Source organism: Chlamydomonas reinhardtii, chromosome 12 (assembly GCF_000002595.2).
Source record: "Chlamydomonas reinhardtii strain CC-503 cw92 mt+ chromosome 12, whole genome shotgun sequence".
Lineage (NCBI taxonomy): Eukaryota > Viridiplantae > Chlorophyta > Chlorophyceae > Chlamydomonadales > Chlamydomonadaceae > Chlamydomonas > Chlamydomonas reinhardtii.
Window position 1 is genome coordinate 3,733,693 of NC_057015.1, and position 18,940 is coordinate 3,752,632.

The 18,940-nt window shown below is 67.0% G+C and overlaps 2 protein-coding genes across 2 annotated transcripts; one reads left to right on the forward strand and one right to left on the reverse strand.

The window, feature by feature from the left end:
- Window positions 1-2,823: 2,823 nt before the first annotated feature.
- On the reverse strand, window positions 2,824-12,949 carry CHLRE_12g514950v5 (uncharacterized protein). Its single transcript, XM_043068285.1, has 13 exons — window positions 10,236-12,949; window positions 9,950-10,048; window positions 9,513-9,770; window positions 9,064-9,226; window positions 8,493-8,754; window positions 8,108-8,324; window positions 7,697-7,913; window positions 7,363-7,519; window positions 6,841-7,008; window positions 6,531-6,633; window positions 6,046-6,312; window positions 5,589-5,788; window positions 2,824-5,319 (listed from the first exon to the last, which is right to left on the reverse strand). Exons 1-13 carry the CDS (start codon window positions 12,447-12,449, stop codon window positions 4,500-4,502), a joined length of 5,145 nt encoding a protein of 1,714 aa, XP_042918380.1. The 5' UTR covers window positions 12,450-12,949; the 3' UTR covers window positions 2,824-4,499.
- Window positions 12,950-13,429: 480 nt separating this feature from the next.
- Window positions 13,430-18,640, forward strand: CHLRE_12g515000v5 (uncharacterized protein). Its single transcript, XM_043068286.1, has 4 exons — window positions 13,430-13,818; window positions 13,979-14,186; window positions 14,367-16,599; window positions 16,800-18,640. Exons 1-4 carry the CDS (start codon window positions 13,619-13,621, stop codon window positions 17,231-17,233), a joined length of 3,075 nt encoding a protein of 1,024 aa, XP_042918381.1. The 5' UTR covers window positions 13,430-13,618; the 3' UTR covers window positions 17,234-18,640.
- Window positions 18,641-18,940: the final 300 nt, after the last annotated feature.

Below are 18,940 nucleotides of genomic sequence, written 5' to 3' on the forward strand. Positions count from 1 at the left end.
TGCACTGGCCATGGGGGTAACCTTCAACCTGAATCCAGAAGAGCACATCGTAGCGATTGGCCACCCCATTGACTTCAAAGGCATGCAGGTAAGTGCGTGCGTGCAGGTACTAACTAAGGTGAACTCAAGTTGCGCATTGGAGAGGGCAACTAGCTAGTTGGTTCGTGCGTACACGCACACGTGCGCTAGCTGGCTGGCTAGGTGCCCTGCGTGCGTGGTCACACGTTCGCTCACTCGGCGGGCAGCTCGGGCTTGGGGCAGGCTCCGCGCGTGGGCATGCTGGTGGAGGCTCGATGGATCGGCATGTTACGATATGTCGCGTGCAGCACGCACGCAGCAGCAGCCTCTTCATCCAGTCCTCTCCACCGCAACGCCCATGCACCACCCAGTTGCTAAAACATGGCCAGGTGCTGAGGACGTCGGTGGGGCGCGCGGTCGGTAGGCCGGTTGCAGTGGGCGCGCCGCCGGCGCTGGCACCCGGCGAGCCTCCTCCGCCAGAGTCGTCATCGCTGCTCTCCTCTCCGGGCTCGTCGCCGCTGATCTCCTCGCCGGACTTGGGGTGGTTGCGACCGCCTAACGCGCAGCCACCGGCCCCCGCGGCCGTAACCGTCAGTCGCGGCTCGCCGGCTGCGCCGAGGCATGACCGCGCCGCCGCGGGGGCGGCGACGCAGGCCAGGTCAGGGCAGCAGCGATCGCGTGCGGCTGGTGCTGGTGTCGGGCGCCCGCCCGGACAAGACGAGGTGGCAGGCGCCGGCGGCGCGGGTGCGCTGGCGCAGCGGCATGCAGCTCTACCGCCGGCGGGCTGGCGTCCGGCTGGTGCGGCAGGCGGAGGCCCAGCATGTTGCGGCCAGCGTCCCACACGCTGCGGTAGGCGTCAATGAGACAGTTGGATGGTGCCGAGCAGGATGTCAAAGACTTGCGGGCCCGGCACCAGAAAGCAGCCGACGCGCGTGGTGTGCTGCTGCCCCGTGCCCGCCAGCACCGTCAGCGGCAGGGCACCCCGGATCTGCACCAGCTCGCTGGTCGGCTGGTGACACCAGCGGCGGTGATGCTGATGGACACGTAGATGCCGGTGTCGTACTGCAGTGGCAGCCCGGGGGAGTTGGCGGCCTCGGCCACCGTCAGGGTGACGTCGCTGGTGGGTTCAGGCAGCGCGGCGGCGTAGGGGGTGCCCTGCGACGACAGCCCGTCCACCAACCGCAGCGGTCCAACACCCCGGCCGAGCTTCATGGCCAAGTGGTGAATGCAGCCTGCCGCTACCTGCGCGTCCAGCCGCCGGAGCAGCCGGGCATAAATAGCGAAGCACATCGCCCTCCAGGCGCGTGATCTGCAGGCCTTATTGGTCCCGCAGCACGTCGTGAAGCGCGGCAAACCTGGCGTCGTTCAGGTGAGCACGGACGCGGTTGTCTACCCCACTGGGCGCCCCGTCGGCGCCAGCGGTGGCGGCCGCTGCAACCGCTGCCGCGGGCGGGGTGGAGGTGGAGGAGGAGGAGGAGGAGAGGAGGCGGAGATGGAGGCGGCGGCGGCGATGGGGCGGCAGCGTTGCCGCCGGTCGTGGTAGGTGGAGGGGCGCGCGGCGGAAGCGACGCCGTAGGCGGCTCCGGCAGCGGCGGGAGGCTGCACGGGTGCGGCGAAGGCGGGTGCAGCGAAGGCGACGGGCGCGGCCGCGGCAGCGGCGCCGTAGGCGGCTCCGGCAGAGGTGGGGGGCGCAAGCATGGCGGCGGGCGGGAGCGGCAGCAGCGGCGGCGTGCGTTGCGGCGGCTTCTGGCGCCTCGGCGGCCACCCGCCGCGCTGGGCCGTGAGCCTGGACGCGCTCGGTGGCAGATGGACCTGCCGGCGCAGGGGCGTTGGCGCTCTCCTGCACACGAGGGCCTCGGCCCTGGTCCGACTGGGGTGGCGAGGTCATGCCTGACCCCGTGATGGTGGCGCTCGGCTGGTTAGCTCAGAGCTGGCTGGCTGCTCGCCTGCTCGTCAGCTGTTGATGGCGACTCTGAAAGCGCGGGCGGCCATTCCCAGCTGGCTGATCGCTTGGTGGACTGAGCCGAGCGGGCCTTGACTGAGCTAGCTAAAGCGGCTGCGTGTGAGTGGCTGGTAACTGATGCCCCGTGGGCCGTGGTTGAGTTTGGTTGCGTAAACGCGCTCCGCAGCCCGCCGGCCCCAGGTACTGAGTCGGAGGCAGCGGTCGGTTGATCACTCAGGACAATAAGTCGTGTGAGAGAGAGCAACACGCCAACACCGCAACACCGGGCCAGGGCCGGTGTTGCGGGACTAGGGAGCCACCGCCTCCAGCATGGGCGGCCCCCTGCCCGACACCCCACGTTCGCCACCTGTCAGGGCATGCAAGCCAACCGCCCGTCTACGAAGCCTGGGCCCCAAGCTCCCCTAAGCACACACATGTAAAGCACAACGGCATACAGGCCTCCGGCGCAGCTCCTCCTCAGCTCTGCACCCGCACGAAGCTGCCCAACGCCTGCCACGAACACACGAACCTTCGCCCTACGCAGTGCAGGCGAAGGTGACGCCAAAGCCAGAGAAACACCACCACCACCCGGCTACAACTAAACAACAGACGCCGAACCCCTCACCACACCTCTGGAACGTAATTCACACGACCCGCCCGCAGTTCCCGACCGTTAGGTTACTTCCCACTCCTAAATCCAAACGCTGTCAACCCCCGCAGCACCCGCCGTTCCTGGGCAGTGGCTGCCGGTGAATGGCATGCGCCGGCAAGGCGGCAACGGCGCACGACACACCGCCACCAACCGACCCCTGACGCTCAGTTTCGGACCGTATGCTAAGGGCAACCGTAGGCTTGGGGCTGCTACATAGCGAGAGTTACACGTGCCCAAACGTGCCTTGGAGGCGCCTCGGCACAGCCAACTCACACCCTGAGCAAATTCTTACACATCCTGTTGCTCTAGCACTGCATTTGGAACGGCTCCAAGCTGACGCGGATCTGACTGCGACAAGAGCTTCAATTTGTTGCCCGTAAAGCAGGGGGGGGGGGGGGGTAGGAAACAAAGTGCCAGACCCCATGCCCCGAAATCCCCCGGGCCTTGAGGGGACGACCGACCCCCCGACGGACAAAACCTTGTTGTTCAGGGGTTAAAACCCCTCCATTTAATACCAAAGTAGTGTCAATCGACTCCTCTTGACGAGCACTACCACTCCGTGCCATCAGCGGTCCTGTTCTTGAGACTTCGGTCACGGGCGGGATCCTATCCATGGAAATCCCCTCGACCCAGACCACCCCGCGCTCAACTCTTTGCCTCGTGACGGTTGGACAATGTGCATCGGCAGCCTTGTTAGACGTGAACTCATGCGCATCAGCGCTTCAGAGCCCAGCTGTGTCAGTGCGCATGTGTTGAATGTGGAGACATGTCCCGACATGTCCACGTCCGGACGCGCAACTTAGCCCTCCCACGCTTGGTTTGTGCTTACTACGTCATAACGTACACATATGAGCCTCGCAATGCTGCGTTTGGCCCCTAGTTCTGCTTGTGGGGCGCTTCCCGAAATCCGCCAGGATGGGCTCCCGAAACCCGACGGACCCCCAGGGACGAGGACCGACCCCCCAACTTTGGCGGCCCAGAACTTCCTCACCAGACACCCCCTTGAAAAACTAAAAGCACGTGCATAATGCTCTCCTTAAGCTCTGTAATTTTGAGCATGGGGTAAGAAATTGAGCTTTCTACCCCCCCCCCTGCGTAAAGCATAAGGGGCTGGCCATACGTAAAGAACTGGACACTTCACAAGATGTCTTCCCTTGCATGGGAAAAGTGGGCTGAGCCACGTCTCTAGTCTGAGGCCGCAGCCGTCTGCCTAATCTACCCGACATAGGCGGGGTCGGTTCGTACAGGCACGGCCCGCCATAATGTGTCCAGCCACGTCCCGGGACGCCGCGACCGAATCCAGATCCACCCGTCCGTGCCTGCCCGTGCGTGCCTGCGGCGTCGACAAGAAATACCATACTGGCGCAAATCTGCGGGGCTCAGCCCATTCTGCAGTTGTACAAAGCTGACACCCCCCGCCTTCCGAGCGCGCCTATGCCATCTACAGGGCCTCTACACGCCAACCTGGATGCGGCCCCTGCCCCCTACTGCTTTTGGCTAACATTGGTGGTCTACAATCCGTGTCCGACACTCTCTGCCTGACTTCCCGGCCTCCCTCCTAAACACACACGTTCATCACTGTACAGCATACTTTAAACTCTCGGCTCGAGACATGACTGAAATACACTTGTCAGGGCCGTAGCTTCTACGACCCAACTGCCCTTCACCCAGCCTCCAGTGTCCACCTACTATCACTGATCTACAGTCCAATGCTTGCCGCCGCCGCCGCCGCTGCATGTAACGGCCGATGGAAGCCTGCCTCTGCCTACAGTCGCATCCGCAGTCCTGTGCTCTGTCCGCTGACGCCTGTCGCCGCATGCACACTTCCATCAACCGACTGCACCTGGCGCACAACACAACACAACGTCCTGCCCGCTCTCCCGCCATTCAGCCATCACAGCCGCCCTCGTTCTCCGCGATTGTCTGCGCCAGACTTTTTGGCCGCTCCTCGGGCTTGTCCACAAACTGGCCGTCCCTCTCCACCTGCACCCGCCGCCGCCCGGTTATGCGCGGCGCGCCCGCCCCGCGGGTGCGCTTGCCGCCCACCCCACCCACTCCACCCTCCTCGTCCTCGTCCTCGTATTCATCCTCCAATTCTTCCTGAAGGTGAAAGCCGCCCATGGTCCGGCCCAGGGCGCCGCCACCGCCGCCGGAGCTAATGCCCGCGGCCCTCTCCGCCTGCAGTGCGCCCGCAGCCAGCGCCGCATAGTCCTCCTCCTCCTCTTCCTCCGGCGGCTGCTGCGTGGCACGACTCCGCGCTTCGCGCGCCCTTTTCTCCTTATCGCCCACGATATTCGACTTCTTCTTGGCAAGCGCGCTGTTTGGCTTGGCGGCACGGGCGGCAGCACCTTGAGACCATGTTGTACTGCGTGTGCTCATTGGAGCGGCCCCCGCCACGGACGGCCGAGCAGAGCTGGTTCGAGTGGTAGCTCCAGAGGCTACGGTGCGCTGATATGTGCCGTTCCGCCCCACCGGCCCCGACTGCCGCGCATGCGCCGGGTATTGGTGGTGGTGGTAGGCCTGGGTGTGTGACTCTGGCGGCGGTGGATTAAAAGGCGGCGGGTAGGGCCCGCCCAGCCGCGCGTACTGCTTTTGCTGCAGCTGCCAGTCTGACGCCTGCTGCTGCGGCGGGCTTGTGGCCACCGGGGTGGCGGTCGTGTCCACTACACTGCCGCCGGCGGCCGCGGGTAGCGCCGCAGTACCGGGCCTGGGACGGGGGCGAGGGGGGCGGCGCAGCCCAGCGAAACAGGTCAACAGGAGCGTGCAGGGTGTGCCGTACAGGCCACCACAAACAAAAACCAACATACAGGCCTTAACTTGGTCCCTTGCACCCGCCACCACCACCACCACCACCACCACCACCACCACCACCACCACCACCACCACCACCACCACCACCACCACCACCACCACCATCACATCTCCTCCTGATACATCTCCTCGCCTCAGACACCATACACCCCTTGGCCCACTCACTGCGTTGCCGCGGCGGCCTGCTGCTGCTGCTGCTGCTGCGGCGGCTGCGACGACGGCGGCAGGTAGCCCAGGTCCCTGTTGCGCCGCTCCACGCCGTCCAGCGCCTTGTCCGGCCAGGCCTCGCAGTCGGCGTAGCGGCCCGTGGGGCGGTCGTACAGCAGGTACGTCTGGCCCTGTGTGCCCACGTCCTTGTTGCGGACCTGGGGGGGAAGGGCGATGTAGTGGTGGGTGGCGGCGGTGGGTGGTGTCAGCAGATGGGCCGGGCGAGGGCCGGTCGCTTCGGCGCATCCCAGTCCCTTTGCGACAAGCGCGACGGTACAACCTGTCAACCCAGGCGGGCCCAGCAACCCCCCTGCCCCCTCCTCTACCTCGAGACCTCCTCCCGGTGTACCGACTATGCGCCCTAACCCCCTATCACCGCCTCCCTCCCACCCGCCCTCCGCCCGCGCTCTCTCACCTTCTGCAGCTTGATCTCCACCTCGGGCAGCGCCATGCGCACCTCCTTGCCGCTGAGCGGGTCCGCCCGCACCTCGAAGCGGCGGTGCACCACGATGCCGTTGTCGGTCTTGTTGAACCAGTGAGCGCTGCCGCTGATGTCGTACAGACCGGGCGAGCTGCCGCCCGCGCCGCCGCCGCCCTTGCCGCCGGTCCTGGCGGCGTGCTGCTGCCGCGGGTGCGCCACGAACCACACGTGGCAGTCCGTCTCGCGAGCGAACTTGCGGACCTGGCATTGGGTTGGGTTGCGGAGGTTGGAGGAGTTCGGTTTGTACACAGACGGGGGCCTAATGTTTAGGAACTAGATGCCAAGTGATGGTTGTCATATGATTGGCTAGACCGCAGGTAACGATGGTCTGTCACAGCACATGGTCTCCTGCCCCCCCCCCCCTGCCCGCGGCCTGCCCCTCCCTCCTCTCCCCCTCCTGCTCCACCTCCCCTACTCACCCGTGTGAGCATCTCCTTGATATAGTCGGTCTCGGTGACATCGCGCCCGCGCCGTGAGTCCAGCTCGTTGTAGGGGTCGATCAGCAGACCGCGGATGCCGTACCTGTGTGTGTGTGTAGACGGTGTGCATTGTGCGTTCACAGGTTCGTGTGGGCACGCGCTTTGCACCCGGTGGGCTGTATCCGCCGTCAATGCCACGCTCACGCGGACTCTCACACAAAGACGCATACGTGCAAGCATGTGGAGCTCCTTCGTTCGGGTTTGGACACACTGGGAGTCCGGCCCTTTCCCGGCCGCCGTGCCCACGGACCTCATGACTGCGATGCGCGCCATGTTGAGCACCCAGTCGATGGAGGGCGACCCCGTGTCGTCCGCCTCGTCGTATCGGATGAGGTGGAAGTGGTCGGCCACCCACTGGAACCCGGACACCAGCTCGGGCATGGACATGGCGGGGACCCACTGGCCGTTGTGTTTGGTGCTGCACAGGGGGAGGCGGAGGCGCGCGCGGGAGCGGGGGCGGGCGGGGGGGGGGCGGTGAGCGGGTGCGTTGGAGTCGAATAAAACGAATAGGAGCCGATGCGGTGCTGTGCAGCGTGTGCAGCGGTGGGAGCACGCACAGCCGTGTAGTGATCAGCGACAAGCACTGCAGCTAGCTGTTTACGGCTACCAATGCCCCCCACCCAAGCCAGCGTGCAGGCCCCCGTCAAGCCCCCCTCTCCTAACCGCCCCCTCTCCCCCTAGCCCCGACTCGCTTACGCAGCTGCAGGTCTCCTTGCCGCGCGACTGCTTCCTTACGGGATTGGTTCAACGTTAAGCCCTCGCCCCGGCTCACGTCTTGAAGGGCTTGCGCATGCGCTTCTCGATGAGCGCCTTGAGGTGCGGCACCGGCCCCTTCTCCAGGCTGCACATCGCGAAGGCCCAGCCGTGGTTCTCCGCCAGGTTCACCAGCAGTGCGTCCAGGAACTCGCTCTTGCCGCTGTTGGGGATGCCTGGCAGGGGGCGGTGGTGGTGATGGTGAGGGGGCATGTGGGCGGTTCCAGGATCCAGGGGGATGGGTGTCGGATGGCGGTGGGGGTAACTTTTCAACACCCAATTTGCACGATTCTTCCAGGTCCTCCCAGTATCTGCGCCCCACTCGCCCCTCTCCCGCTCCCCCTCCCCCTCACCGGTCACGATGGTGAGCTCCCCGGGCGCCACCCGGTAGTACTTGTCCAGGCTGGGCCAGCCCGTGGACACGCCCAGCGCCAGCGGGTCCTCCTGCAGGTAGTAGCTGGTCAGCGCCTCCTCGTACTCGCGGAAGGTGGCCAGTCCGCGCAGCTTGGCGGGCCGCGCCTCCTCCGCCAGCAGCCGCGCCAGCCGCTCAGGGCCGTCCAGCACAAGAACCTGATGGGGGGCGGGAGTGGAGGGGAGGGGAGGGGAGTGGAGTGGAGGGGAGGGGAGGGGTGGGGCGGCTAGGACCAGGGGGAAAGGCGGATGCCCGGCTGTGCGTGGATAGCAATGGTGGTGGTGGGAGTGCGGCGACAGCGACTGGGACAGCGACAGCGACAGCCGGAGTGGCACACGAACGGGCCACTCACGTCGTTGGCGTCCTTGCGCCGCCCTGTGTCCACAGCGCTGCTGCCAGAGGCGGCGGCAGCAGCCCCGTTGCCGTTACCGGAATGTCCTTCCCCCGAGCTGGCCGAGCTGCCGGCTGCGGCGCCGTACGTGGCGCCGTTGCTGTGCGGCGCCGGTGTGTGCATGGCGTCCTCGCCGCCTGCTGGCGCGCCCAGCTGCCCCAGGGCGTTCACCAGGAACCTGCGGGGCGCGGAACAACACATGTGTGCAGCATCTTCCGTGTGCGGGCGCATGATGCAAGGCAAGCCCGCCCTCTTTGCATCAGCACCTCCACCCTCACCTGCACCTTCCCGCACCACGCCCCCTCAAATACCCAAACACAAACCCATGACAAACGCCCCTGCTCACTCGTTGTCCCAGCTGGTGACCTCCCAGCACCGCTCTCGCCCCAGGCGCCTCATCAGCTCGGCGCGCAGCCCCCGGCCCGCCGTGTCCGTGTCGGTGGCCAGCACGAACACGGCCTTGGCGGGGTCGGGCAGCAGCCGCAGCAACGACTCCAACCACGAGTAGTAGCGCGCCTCCTCGGCAGCCGCCCGGTCGGGTTCGCTGCTGAACTGCTGGCGAGGCGGCGCGTCCGGGTTGGCGGGGTTTAACTTGGCCAGCGCCGCACCTGTGGGGATGTAGGTGGGATACGGTTGGCAAGAAAGAGGGCGGTAGGGAGGACGTGGAATCTAAGGCTGGGCGCGGGCGAGCGCGCAACCAGTAGGGCACGGCACGCGAGGAGCGAAGGCCGGTCTTTGCTAGTTACACGTGTCCGTGTGCGTGTGTGTTCGCGTGCGTGTGTGTAGGAGTGCGGCATCGGCCTGTGCAAACCCGCACAGCCTCCTGTTGAGGTCTTGCCTACAACGGCATCCTTACCCCTCTACAGCCTCCTCCTATTCCACCCACGCCTCCTGCCTCCTGCGGCCTCCTCATTTACCATTAGGCACGGACACGACGTTCCAGTACCCGACCGTGTTGAGCGCCAGTTTGTCCATCTCGCCCTCCACAACCACCACCGTCACCGCGCCGCCGCCGCCCGCCGCTGCGATGTGCCGCATCAGGTCGTCGTGTCCGTACGCCACCAGCTCGCAGCCGTAGCCCTGGAGGGGCAGGCAGGGTGTGGGAGCTGTGTGCCCGAAGGTGGGGTCGTGGTGGGGTCGAGGTGTACGGAAGCAGAAGGGATGCGACAGCATGCGCTCCAGCAAGAGCTCGGTGAAGATACGGTAGATGTAAGTTCCGCCGCCAACAGGCATCCTTTCCCCGTTCCCCCTGTCCATGCGCCGCCCCACCACCGCGCTTCCCAAGCACCCATGCCAAGTCACGCGCGTTCCCCCCCTCGCCCTCACGTCTCTCCTCCTCTTGCCCCTGCTCCAGCCCCTCCCTCACCAATCGAAAGTCCTTTTTGCTGAAGGGCTGCGCCCACTCCGGCACGAAGAACCGCTTCTTCACGTTCACGATGCGGCCGTGCACGAAGTACGGGAAGCACAGCGCCAGCCGCGGCACCTGCCGCCCACTGGCCTTGTCCAGCAGGGGCGGCGCCGGCTCCACGTAGAGCCGGGCGGCGCGGATAACGTCGTCGCTGATGCGCCGCGTGTGCCGCAGCCAGGTCAGCGCCTCGGGCGTGAGCGAGGTGAAGTAGGGATCCTGGCGGGTTGGGTGGGTGGCGTGGCGGGTGCGGGTCGTGGGAACGTGCTGGGTGCTTGTGATGCCGGTGCAGGGAGGCAAAAGCAGCGGCAGTGCTTAGGGCGGAGGAAGACCAGCGGCGAAAGCGAGAGCCACGACACAAGGGAACACATGCGGGGGCAGCATCCCGCGCGCCTCACGTTTCTGTCAAAGCCAGGCGGGTTATGGAAAGTGATGAAGGGCGTCTTGTAGACCTTTTTGGTGCGGCCCTGCAGCCCGCCGTTCTGCGTCATCATTTCCTGCGCTCACAGCAGCGAGGCAGGCACACAAAGGTCGGGCACATGCTGCGTTGCACAGTGTAATTGTGGGGTGTTTAGCGCCCACTGAACACATGCTCTGACACTGAGCACAGGCAATGCGTGACCAGCCAGCCGCGTTGCTCCCTAACCACCTACCACCTAATCGCCACACCCACACCCGGCCTACCCGCAGTGCCACCTCGTTGTCCTGAGACTGCCCGCCAGCACCTGTGCCAGCAGCCCGCCCCGTCCCCGGCCCCGCGGTGCTTGCCGGCGCCGCCACCGGCGCCGCTCTCCGCGCGCTAGCCTCCACGCCCGCCACCGCCATCGCCCGGCGACTGCCTGTAAGCCCGTTGTCCACATGCGCGGCCTCCGCCGCCACCGCGACTGGGTCCAGCACGGGCACCGGCACCCCCTCGTCGGGCTCCTGCCCTGGGCCCTGCGCCTGCGGCTGCGCTGGCTGCTGCGCCTTTGTGTCTGCCCCGTGCCCCCGTGCTGGTGGCTGTGTCTTGGCTGGGCTGGGTGGCGCCGGCGCCGCGGCCCCGGGCACTGTCCCGCGCGGCTGGGCTGCTGTCTGCTCGGGCCGTTTGGACGGATCCCGCTGCTCCGACAGGGGCGGAGACACGCTGCCTGCCCCCGACGTCCGCGAGTGCTGAGTCACGGTCATGGAATTCCAGGTGCCGAGCGCGCCTGCGGGCTTATTCACCGCCGGCCCGGTGCCCAGCTGCACCGGCACCGCCGCACTGGCAGATAAGGAAGCAACCGGCGATGCCGTCGGTGCGCTCGGTAACGGCGCAGCCGGAGGTGACGGCGCCGATGACGGCGCCGGTAACCGCCCAGCGCCGCCGCCACTCGTCGCCACCGGCCCGACCTTCAACCAATCCGGGCGCGAGGTGGACGCCGCCGGGGGCGATCCTGGCGGCGAACCCGAAGGCGAGCCCTGCAGCGGCTGCGGCAGCAGCCCGTCTGCCTGCGTCAGCCCCGCAACTGCAGCGGCGTCCACAGGCAGCTGCAAGTCGGCCAGAGCCGCCCCTGCATTCATGTCAGCTTGCGAGGCCAGCGGCAGCACATCACCCCGCAATGGCGCACCCCCAGCGGCCGCTGCTGCTGCCCCGGGCCCATCTCTGTCGCCGCTGCCCGGCACTGTGGCGTCGCTGGGACCGGGGGGCCGGTCCAGGACGCTCGTGCCAGCACCACCACCGTCATCGGCACTTGCAGGGCGCGTCCAGCGGCTTGGGCTGCTGCGGGCAGTCGAGCGTTTGGAAGCGCCCGCAGCGGCAGGAACGGCATTGCCGCTGGCGCTACCGCCAGCATCGTTCCTGCTGGAGCCGCTACTCGCCTCGGCAGCGCCTGTGCTACTGCCGCTTCTACTCCGTGCTGTTCCCGCCGCTGCACTGCTGGTGCCATTGGCATCGCTGCTGCTCCCAACCCCGGTCCCGCTGGCTGAGTTGTGGCCCGGGTTTCTGCTGCGGGAGGCCACAGACCCCGGGGCCCCGCTCGCGCCTGGCGCACCCCGGCCGCCCTGTCGCCGTTCCGCTTCCCCCTGGCCCTCGGCCCCATCCTCGCTGCCGCTGCAGCTACCCGAGTTGTCGTCCCGCAGCATGACCATGGTGCTGCGGGAGTCCGTCCGCCGCGTACGGGCAGACCGCGACGGCAGCATGCCATGCCCGCTGCCGCCGCCGTCACCGTCAAGCCCGTTGGCCCGCCTCAGTTTCTTTTCGTGCTGTCGGATGAGCTGGCTGCGCTCGTCCTCCGTTACGCCGGCTGGCAGCTTGCGGCAGCCCCGCTCGAAGTGCCCCTTCACATTGGTCAGCCGCAGGGGCTCGCCGCACTCGCTGCAGTTAATCTTGGCGCCCGACAGGCTGCTGCTTGCCTCGCCGTCCGAGTCGCCGCCGCCCTGCCCGCCACGGGCGCCGAACGCGTGGCACCGCGTCAACCGCAGACGCAGCGGCAGGCCGCCGGCGAGGGGGGCATTGCAAAGATCTGCGCCCGCTGCTGAGCCGGACCCTGATGCCGCTGCCGCCGCTCTGCAAACTGATGCAGTTGCGCGCAGGCCCGGTAGCGCCGTCAACGGCGCCCTGCACTGCGGCAACGCTGTGAGCGACGCCGCCGTTGCCGCTGCTACCCCGCCTGCAACGTGCCGCCGACGGGGCCTGTTGATAAGTCCGGCCAGCGGCCCCAGTCCTGTGTGGTAGCTGCCATAGCGGCCCCCAGCTGAGCTGCTAGCGCTGGCGCCCTCAGCCGGTGCAGCGTTGTGCTCGGGGCCGATGCACGCCGGTGCGGGTGCCGGCGTGTGGCGGGTAAACCGGCTCCGCTGTGCGCCGGACGCTGACGCTGACGGCGCCTCTGCACTGCCCGATGCCGAAGCTCGTGAGGGGCCGGCGAACCCCCCGAACTGCATCTGCCGCGCCTCCGCGGGTCGTGTCGGCCTGACCTGTCGCGTCAAGCCTCAAGGCCCGTCGCGCTGAGTTTTCGCGGGAGACCGCTTCAGCACCACTCTAACATGATATTATACCATCTACAATAACAGAGCTATCAAGTTTCCCACTGAGGCCGCCGGAAGTCCAAAACAACGCCGCCCACTGACGTCCTTTCAGCGCAAAATTGTCTCTGTGGTTACATGTGTTTACGCCGACGTTGATATGCGCATCGACTGGCTGCGCAGTTTGAGGCTCCGCAAATTTCGGCACTTGAACCGCGACTGCCGCCGATAGCCAGGGCCTGGTTGCTGCCAGTATAGGTGCTATTGTATATATACTGCGAGTGGTCTTATTGCCTCGGGCGTGTGGTTGTGCGACTTGGTCACAGCGCTGACATGAAGCCATTCTGGGCCCCATCCGGACGCCTCCTGGTCTTCCCTAGCGTGCCTTGAGTAAGCTTCATAGCTGTTGGGCGCTCTTGGCGGATCTGTGAACATTGCACAGTAACTGTGCCAGACACGGGTCCCGTTTTGTACAGGACGCACAGGATCCTGGAAGGTCGCAGCTGTCTGTCCAGCTCCCTCAAAATGCCTGACCGCGCGCCACCGACCACACATGGCTTACAAGTCTTGCTACTAGGAGAAATCATCATATAATAATCTTTCATTCCAAGGTCCGCTGACGCACCCTGCCACCCGGCACCAACACCCCAAATGCCTCAGTCACGTCGACCCTCCTCGACCTTCCCCAGGCAGTGCTGCCGACGGTAACTTTCACCCAATGGGCCTGGTGGCAAGAAACTAATTACAGTACCTGCGCTCTCTGGAAACAGTTGACGGTGACAGTCATACCGGAAGTTGGAGGGGGCGGGGCGGTTGCGGCCGTGGATCCGCATGAGGACGGGGATGCGAGGCAGAACCCAGGGGACAACGGCCCGTCGACCCTGCCGGATATCACCGGTATACACATTCCACTGCAAACGCTAGCCAGCATAAAATCCGCTTGTAAGCTACACGCTGGGCACAAACGCCTTAAAACGTGCCTGTCATGCTTCGCAAAGACGCTTTGTAGTTTTGTGAAGTATTATTATGGCTCTATGACTTATTTCGGCCTGCGCTTAGGGCCCGCGACCCTGAACGGAGCAACGACGATGCTGAGCTGTAGAACCGCGGAGGCCCGCAGCAAGGAGTGCGCGCGGAGAGGGTGGCTGACAAGCACTACTAGCAACGCTATCCAGTGGACAAAATGCCAACAAGGACTAGCTCTTGCGGCCGGCAGCGGAGTCTTAGCCCTTCTCACGGGGGTTGTCTTCCGCGCGCGCCGGCGACGCAAAGAGGCACTGTGTGCGAGGTAAAACGCATAATCCTATACATATCAGCGGCTTCTCGGTCGCCGGGGGACGGGTTGTCCGCCGTGTCAACGCTTGCCGAAACTGCAAGCGTTCCGTTATGCCGTTCCTCGCAGATAGGCTGAGCCGTGTGCCTCGCGTGTTTACCTTCTTTGCCCGCAGTTCTTCGCTGCGGGAACGGCGACGCACGAGCCGCGGCGGAAGTGGCGCGCAGTCTGATCGGGACAACTGCCCGGTGCTCTGGGAGCAAATCCAGCAGCGCGACTGGTTGTTCGGCCTCCCGCCGCAGATAGCCGACGCTATCATAGCGAGGCTGGAGGTGGCAGACCTTAAAGCACTCCGAGCGACGTGCCGCCAGACCTACCTGCAGGTGAGGGGCTGGGACAAGGGTTTGGGTGACGGCGGCCCTTCAGCAACCGCCCCGCTGCAGTCACGAGCCCCCATGGGAACTTGATAGCACTATGCCGACCAAACCACTACATCACCTCGAACTGCATTGTGCTTTACCTCGTCGCCACTGCACTAACTCGCAACTCGCGGGGCACCGCAGGTGGCGGCCCGCACGCGCAAGCTGGTGTTGGCGCTGGACCGGTCGCCCCTCACCTGGCGCCTGGCATCGCCGCGTCTGGACAGCATCTACCCCGCACTGAGAGAGCTGCATCTTATCCTTGCCGGCAGCAGCGGGGTCGGCGAGGGCAATGTCGGCAGCAGCGAGGGCAGTGGCAGCCGGGACGGCGCGGCGGAGTGCGGGCCAGCGGCTGACGCGGCAGCGGCGGGGCCGGGCCCTGGGTCCCTGGCGCTGGCGGCGGCGGCGCAAGCAGGTGGCGGCGGGCGGCAGCGCTCCGGCGCGGGGCGGCGGCAAGGGTCACAACAGCAGCAGGCACTGACGGACGTGTCAGCGCCGGGTGCGGCGGCGGGCATACTGAGCCGCGCGCAGGCAGTGGCGGCCTGGCAGTGGCAGTGGACGGTGGCGGGTCCGGAGCACCTGCGCCGCTTTGTGAGCTGGAGCGCGTGCGGCCACCTGGCGGGTGTGACGCTGCTGGACCTCAGCCGCATGCCCGCACTGCCCATCAGCCGCGACACATGGGCGGCGCTGGTGAGGGCGCTGGGAGCCAGCGGCGGAGGCGGAGGCAGTGGCGCGGCGCAAGGAGCGGGGGCGGGCGCGGCGGCGGGTGGAGGCGGCTGCAGGGCGGCCACAGGGGAGGGCGAGGGCGTCACCCTGCGCGTGCCGTGGCGCTGCTTGCTGGCGCACGGCACGGCCGGCGCGGCCGGCGGCGGCGGCGGCGGTAGTGGCAGTGGCCGCGGCGCGGGAGGGAACGGCGGTGCGGGAGGGACCAAGGGCGCCGCCGCCACGGCAGCCAAGGCTGCAACCAAGGCTGCTGCCGCAGCGGCAATTAGCTCGCCAGGCAGTCCGCCGCCAGGAGCAGGCGCGGGGCCGGGGCCCGGGGCGGGGCCAGAATGGGACGCTGCAGCGGCGGCCGCGGCAATGGCAGCGGCCGGTGGCGGGGCACTGCACCAGCTGCCTCTGCCGCTGCTGCCACCCGCTCTGCCGCCACCGCCGGCGCTGCCCCTGAACCCGCTGCCGCCACCGCCGCGCTGCACCAGCTGCGCCATCTGCGGCCCCTCGCCGCCCGACGCTGCGCCGGTGGTGGCGGCGCTGCAGGTGCTGGCGCGGCTGCGGCCGGGCGTGTCTGTGGAGCTGGCGGGGCGCGGGCTGCCCATCCGCAGCCCGGCGCTGCTGCAGCAGCTGTGCGCCGTGAGCCAGCTGGCGTCCGTCAGCCTGGCGGTGTGCGGCGTGCGGCCGCTGGCGCACCACGCCGGCTGGTTCAGCTGCCTGCGGCGTCTGCACACGCTGGAGCTGCAGTACCGTGAGGAGCCGGGCGGCGACGCGGCGCTGCTGCAGATCCTGCGCGCGCTGCAGCACCCCGTGCCGCTGCAGCGGCTGTCGCTGCACCGCTCGCTGAACCACCTGCTGAGCGAGGCCGACCTGGCGGCGCTGGCGGCACTGCCCAACCTCACCTCCCTGGATGCACCCGGCATACGAGTGCACGCGCCCATCTCCCTGCACCTGGCGGCGGCGGCAGCCGCTGCGGCAGCGGCGGCAGCCGCGGCTGCAGCCGCAGCCGCGGCGGCGGCGGCTATCGCTGCCGCAGGGCCGGCAGCTGCGCTGCCGCTGCTGCCCGGGTCGGCGGCGCCGCCACCGCTGCCTGGCCTGGCAGCGCTGATGCCGCCGGTGCCGCTGCCCTCGTTGGTGGCGCTGCCGGCGCAGCCGCTGGCGGGCGTGACGCGTCTGGCGCTGCGCAGTGAGCGGCTGGAGCTGATGCAGCCGCTGGGGGCGGTGTTTGGGGGGCTGAGGCACCTGGAGCTGGGACACGGCGCGGCGGACCTGCCGCCGCAGCACGTGCTGGCGGCGGCCGCGTTGGGGCCGCTAGGAGGGCCCTGGGATGCCGCCGCCGCAGGCGGGGAGCAGGTCCCTGCAGGGGCGGAGCCCGCGGGGCTGGAGGCGGCGGGGCAGCCGGCGCCGGCGAACGAGGTCGTGGCGCCGGCAGCGGTGGCAGCCATGGCGGCCGCGCCAGCTGTGCCTGGGGCGGGGCCGCCGGCGGCTGGCTTCCACTTGCAGCCTCTGGCGGGCGGCGGCCCAGACGGCGGCGGCTACGAGTCCCTGACCCTGCCGCCGGAGCTGACGCTGCACCTGCGGCTGCTGCAGGGTCTGGGGGAGCTGACGGCGCTGTCCATAGGCGGCCGGCCGGGGCACGGCGTGGAGTCGCTGTCGTCACTCACTTGTGAGTGTGGCCGTGGGGCCGTGTGGGTATGGACGCATGGGGTTGTGTGGGCGTGGAGACCGTGACCCGACGATGCCCGTTGTGCTGTGTGCTGTACCCCTTGACTCCATGACTCCAGCTCCTGAACCTGACCAGTCTCGCTCCTTCAAATTGCTTGCATTCCGCCCACCCACCTGCCCATCCCCCGCCCGCCACCGCAGCCCTGACGTCGTTGCTGATGGTGCGCTGCTCCGAGTTCCGACCGCTGCGCAAGGCGGTGGAGGAGCTGCGCGGCCTGCCCTGCCTGGCCTCGCTGGAGCTGCACGCCTGCCTGGGCGGCGACGCCTGCGGCTACGAGATCGCGCGCCTACTGCGCCGCCTGCAGAAGCTGCCTGGGCTCACACGCCTGGTGCTCAACGGCTGCGACCCGCGCCTGCCGCAGCAGCTGGCCACGGCGCCGCTGTCGCGGCTGGTGGAGCTGCAGCTACTGGCGCTGCCGGAGCTGACGCCCATGGATCTGAGGTATGTGGTGCAGGCGCAGGCGGCCTGCCGGCGGCTGGTGGTGACCGGCTGCGCGCGGCTGGACAGGGGCTTCGTGGAGGGGCTGCCGCGGGCTGCGGCGCGGCCGGAGCTGGTGGTGGAGTGGGCGCCGTGAGGCACGCGGGGCGGAGGGTGGTTGGTGTGCAGCTTGGTAGGTTGGTTGGTGGGTACGCAGGCAGGCAGGCAGGCAGCAGGGTGTGTGGAGGGCAGGGGTGTAGGGTCCACATGTATTGCCTGGAGGGAAGGCCCGCGTGCGGGTGCTTGAGAGGTGCTTGGCGAACGCATGTGCGAGGGCGAAGGCGTGTGGAAGCGTTGAACGCGTGGGGCGGCTGCAGGCGGCGTGGCATCAAGGGCGCATCAAATGTTGGGTAGTACTGAAATGCCACCAGGGTGGGAGTTGCTGGAGCAAGTGGGGATTGCAAGGTATGAGAGGCTGTGTGAGGCCGTGCGGTGCCAGCAGCCGCCGCTGGGCGAACCCGTAGGGCACCATAGCCCGCTTTCGACCGCCGTACTTCGGCTGCTCTTTAGGTGCGGTGCAAGAGGGCAGCCTGCATGATGTGGGGTGCAGGTCACGCGCTCACGATCACGGCTGACCCGTGTGTGTGGATGGGTCTACTTATGCCTTGGTATGTTTGTTACACCAGGTTTGCTCCCGGCCAAAGCAGGATTGCGGTGGCTGGGCAGGCGAGCGCTCGGTACAGCCGCCCTCGGAACAAACACATGCGTGCAGTGGGGCATGGGGTAGCGGGGCCGCACGTGTGCGGTGCGGGTACGGCACTTGCGGAGGAGGCGCAATAAAGGGCCAGGCACGCTGACGTAGGTGCCGCTGAACGATGTGCATTGGGGCTGCAGATAGGGCCTGGGTGTATGGCGTCGGCCGTCGCGGCGCGCTGCCAGGCTGGTGGGCATGCGTACATTGTGTCTGTACTGTAGGCATCCGTGCATGCTGTCACTGCGGCAGTCATAGCAACTGCTCATCTGTGGGTGATGCGGGGTTTCATGCCATTTCTTATGCCAGCACGGGGCGCCAGGGCGCGCGCCGCAAGGCGACATCGCGTGTCTTGGCACCGACTCACGCGGCGGCGGCTGGTCCTCTCCGGCTTATTATGTTCCTAGGAACGCAAGTTTCCACTGATTTGTTTGGAATTGTGTCGCGCAGTTTGGCTTGCCCGCTAAATACCTTGGCGCCGTGGGAGAGACGTGGCGCAGGGCGTCGGCTTTTGCGGAGTCGTGTTGGGTGTGTTTCTTTCCCCACAATACCTTGGGAAAGGACATTCGATGGACGCAATCGGAAAGGATACTGCTGGCAGTGGCGCTGAATGCGCTACGGAAGGCGAGGTGGAGTTGGGTCCGTGTGTGTGTGAGTCGGCTGCCGCTGCATTGGCGGTGGTACGGTGTGAGGGTGAGAGCGAGGCACCGGGAAGGGCAACGAACGAGAGACAACGGCAAGATATGATGGGCTGCAAGTTGAAGGTTGGCCTGAACGCGGTGCCAAGGATGTGGGCTGTAAGAAGGATTGCAAGGCGCCGCCCGTGTCGTGCTGCATTGCGTCAGCGGTCATCAGTCCTATCACACGCCAGCGCAACTATTGAAGCAACGCCCAGGACCGTTATGTCCACAGTCCCCGGTACTGGTAACGGGGCCGGGTGATTGTTTGCGCGCGGCGGCAGGGAGACGTTCCTTCGTGTTTGATCGGCGCCCGGGTTGGGCGTAACTTGCTTCTCGGGGCTCAGGCGCTCAGCTGTATCATCAGCCACGGGACTACGCCAAACTGCCCCTTGCCATGTCCCATCGCACCGTACTGGGGGCGACACGAGGCGAC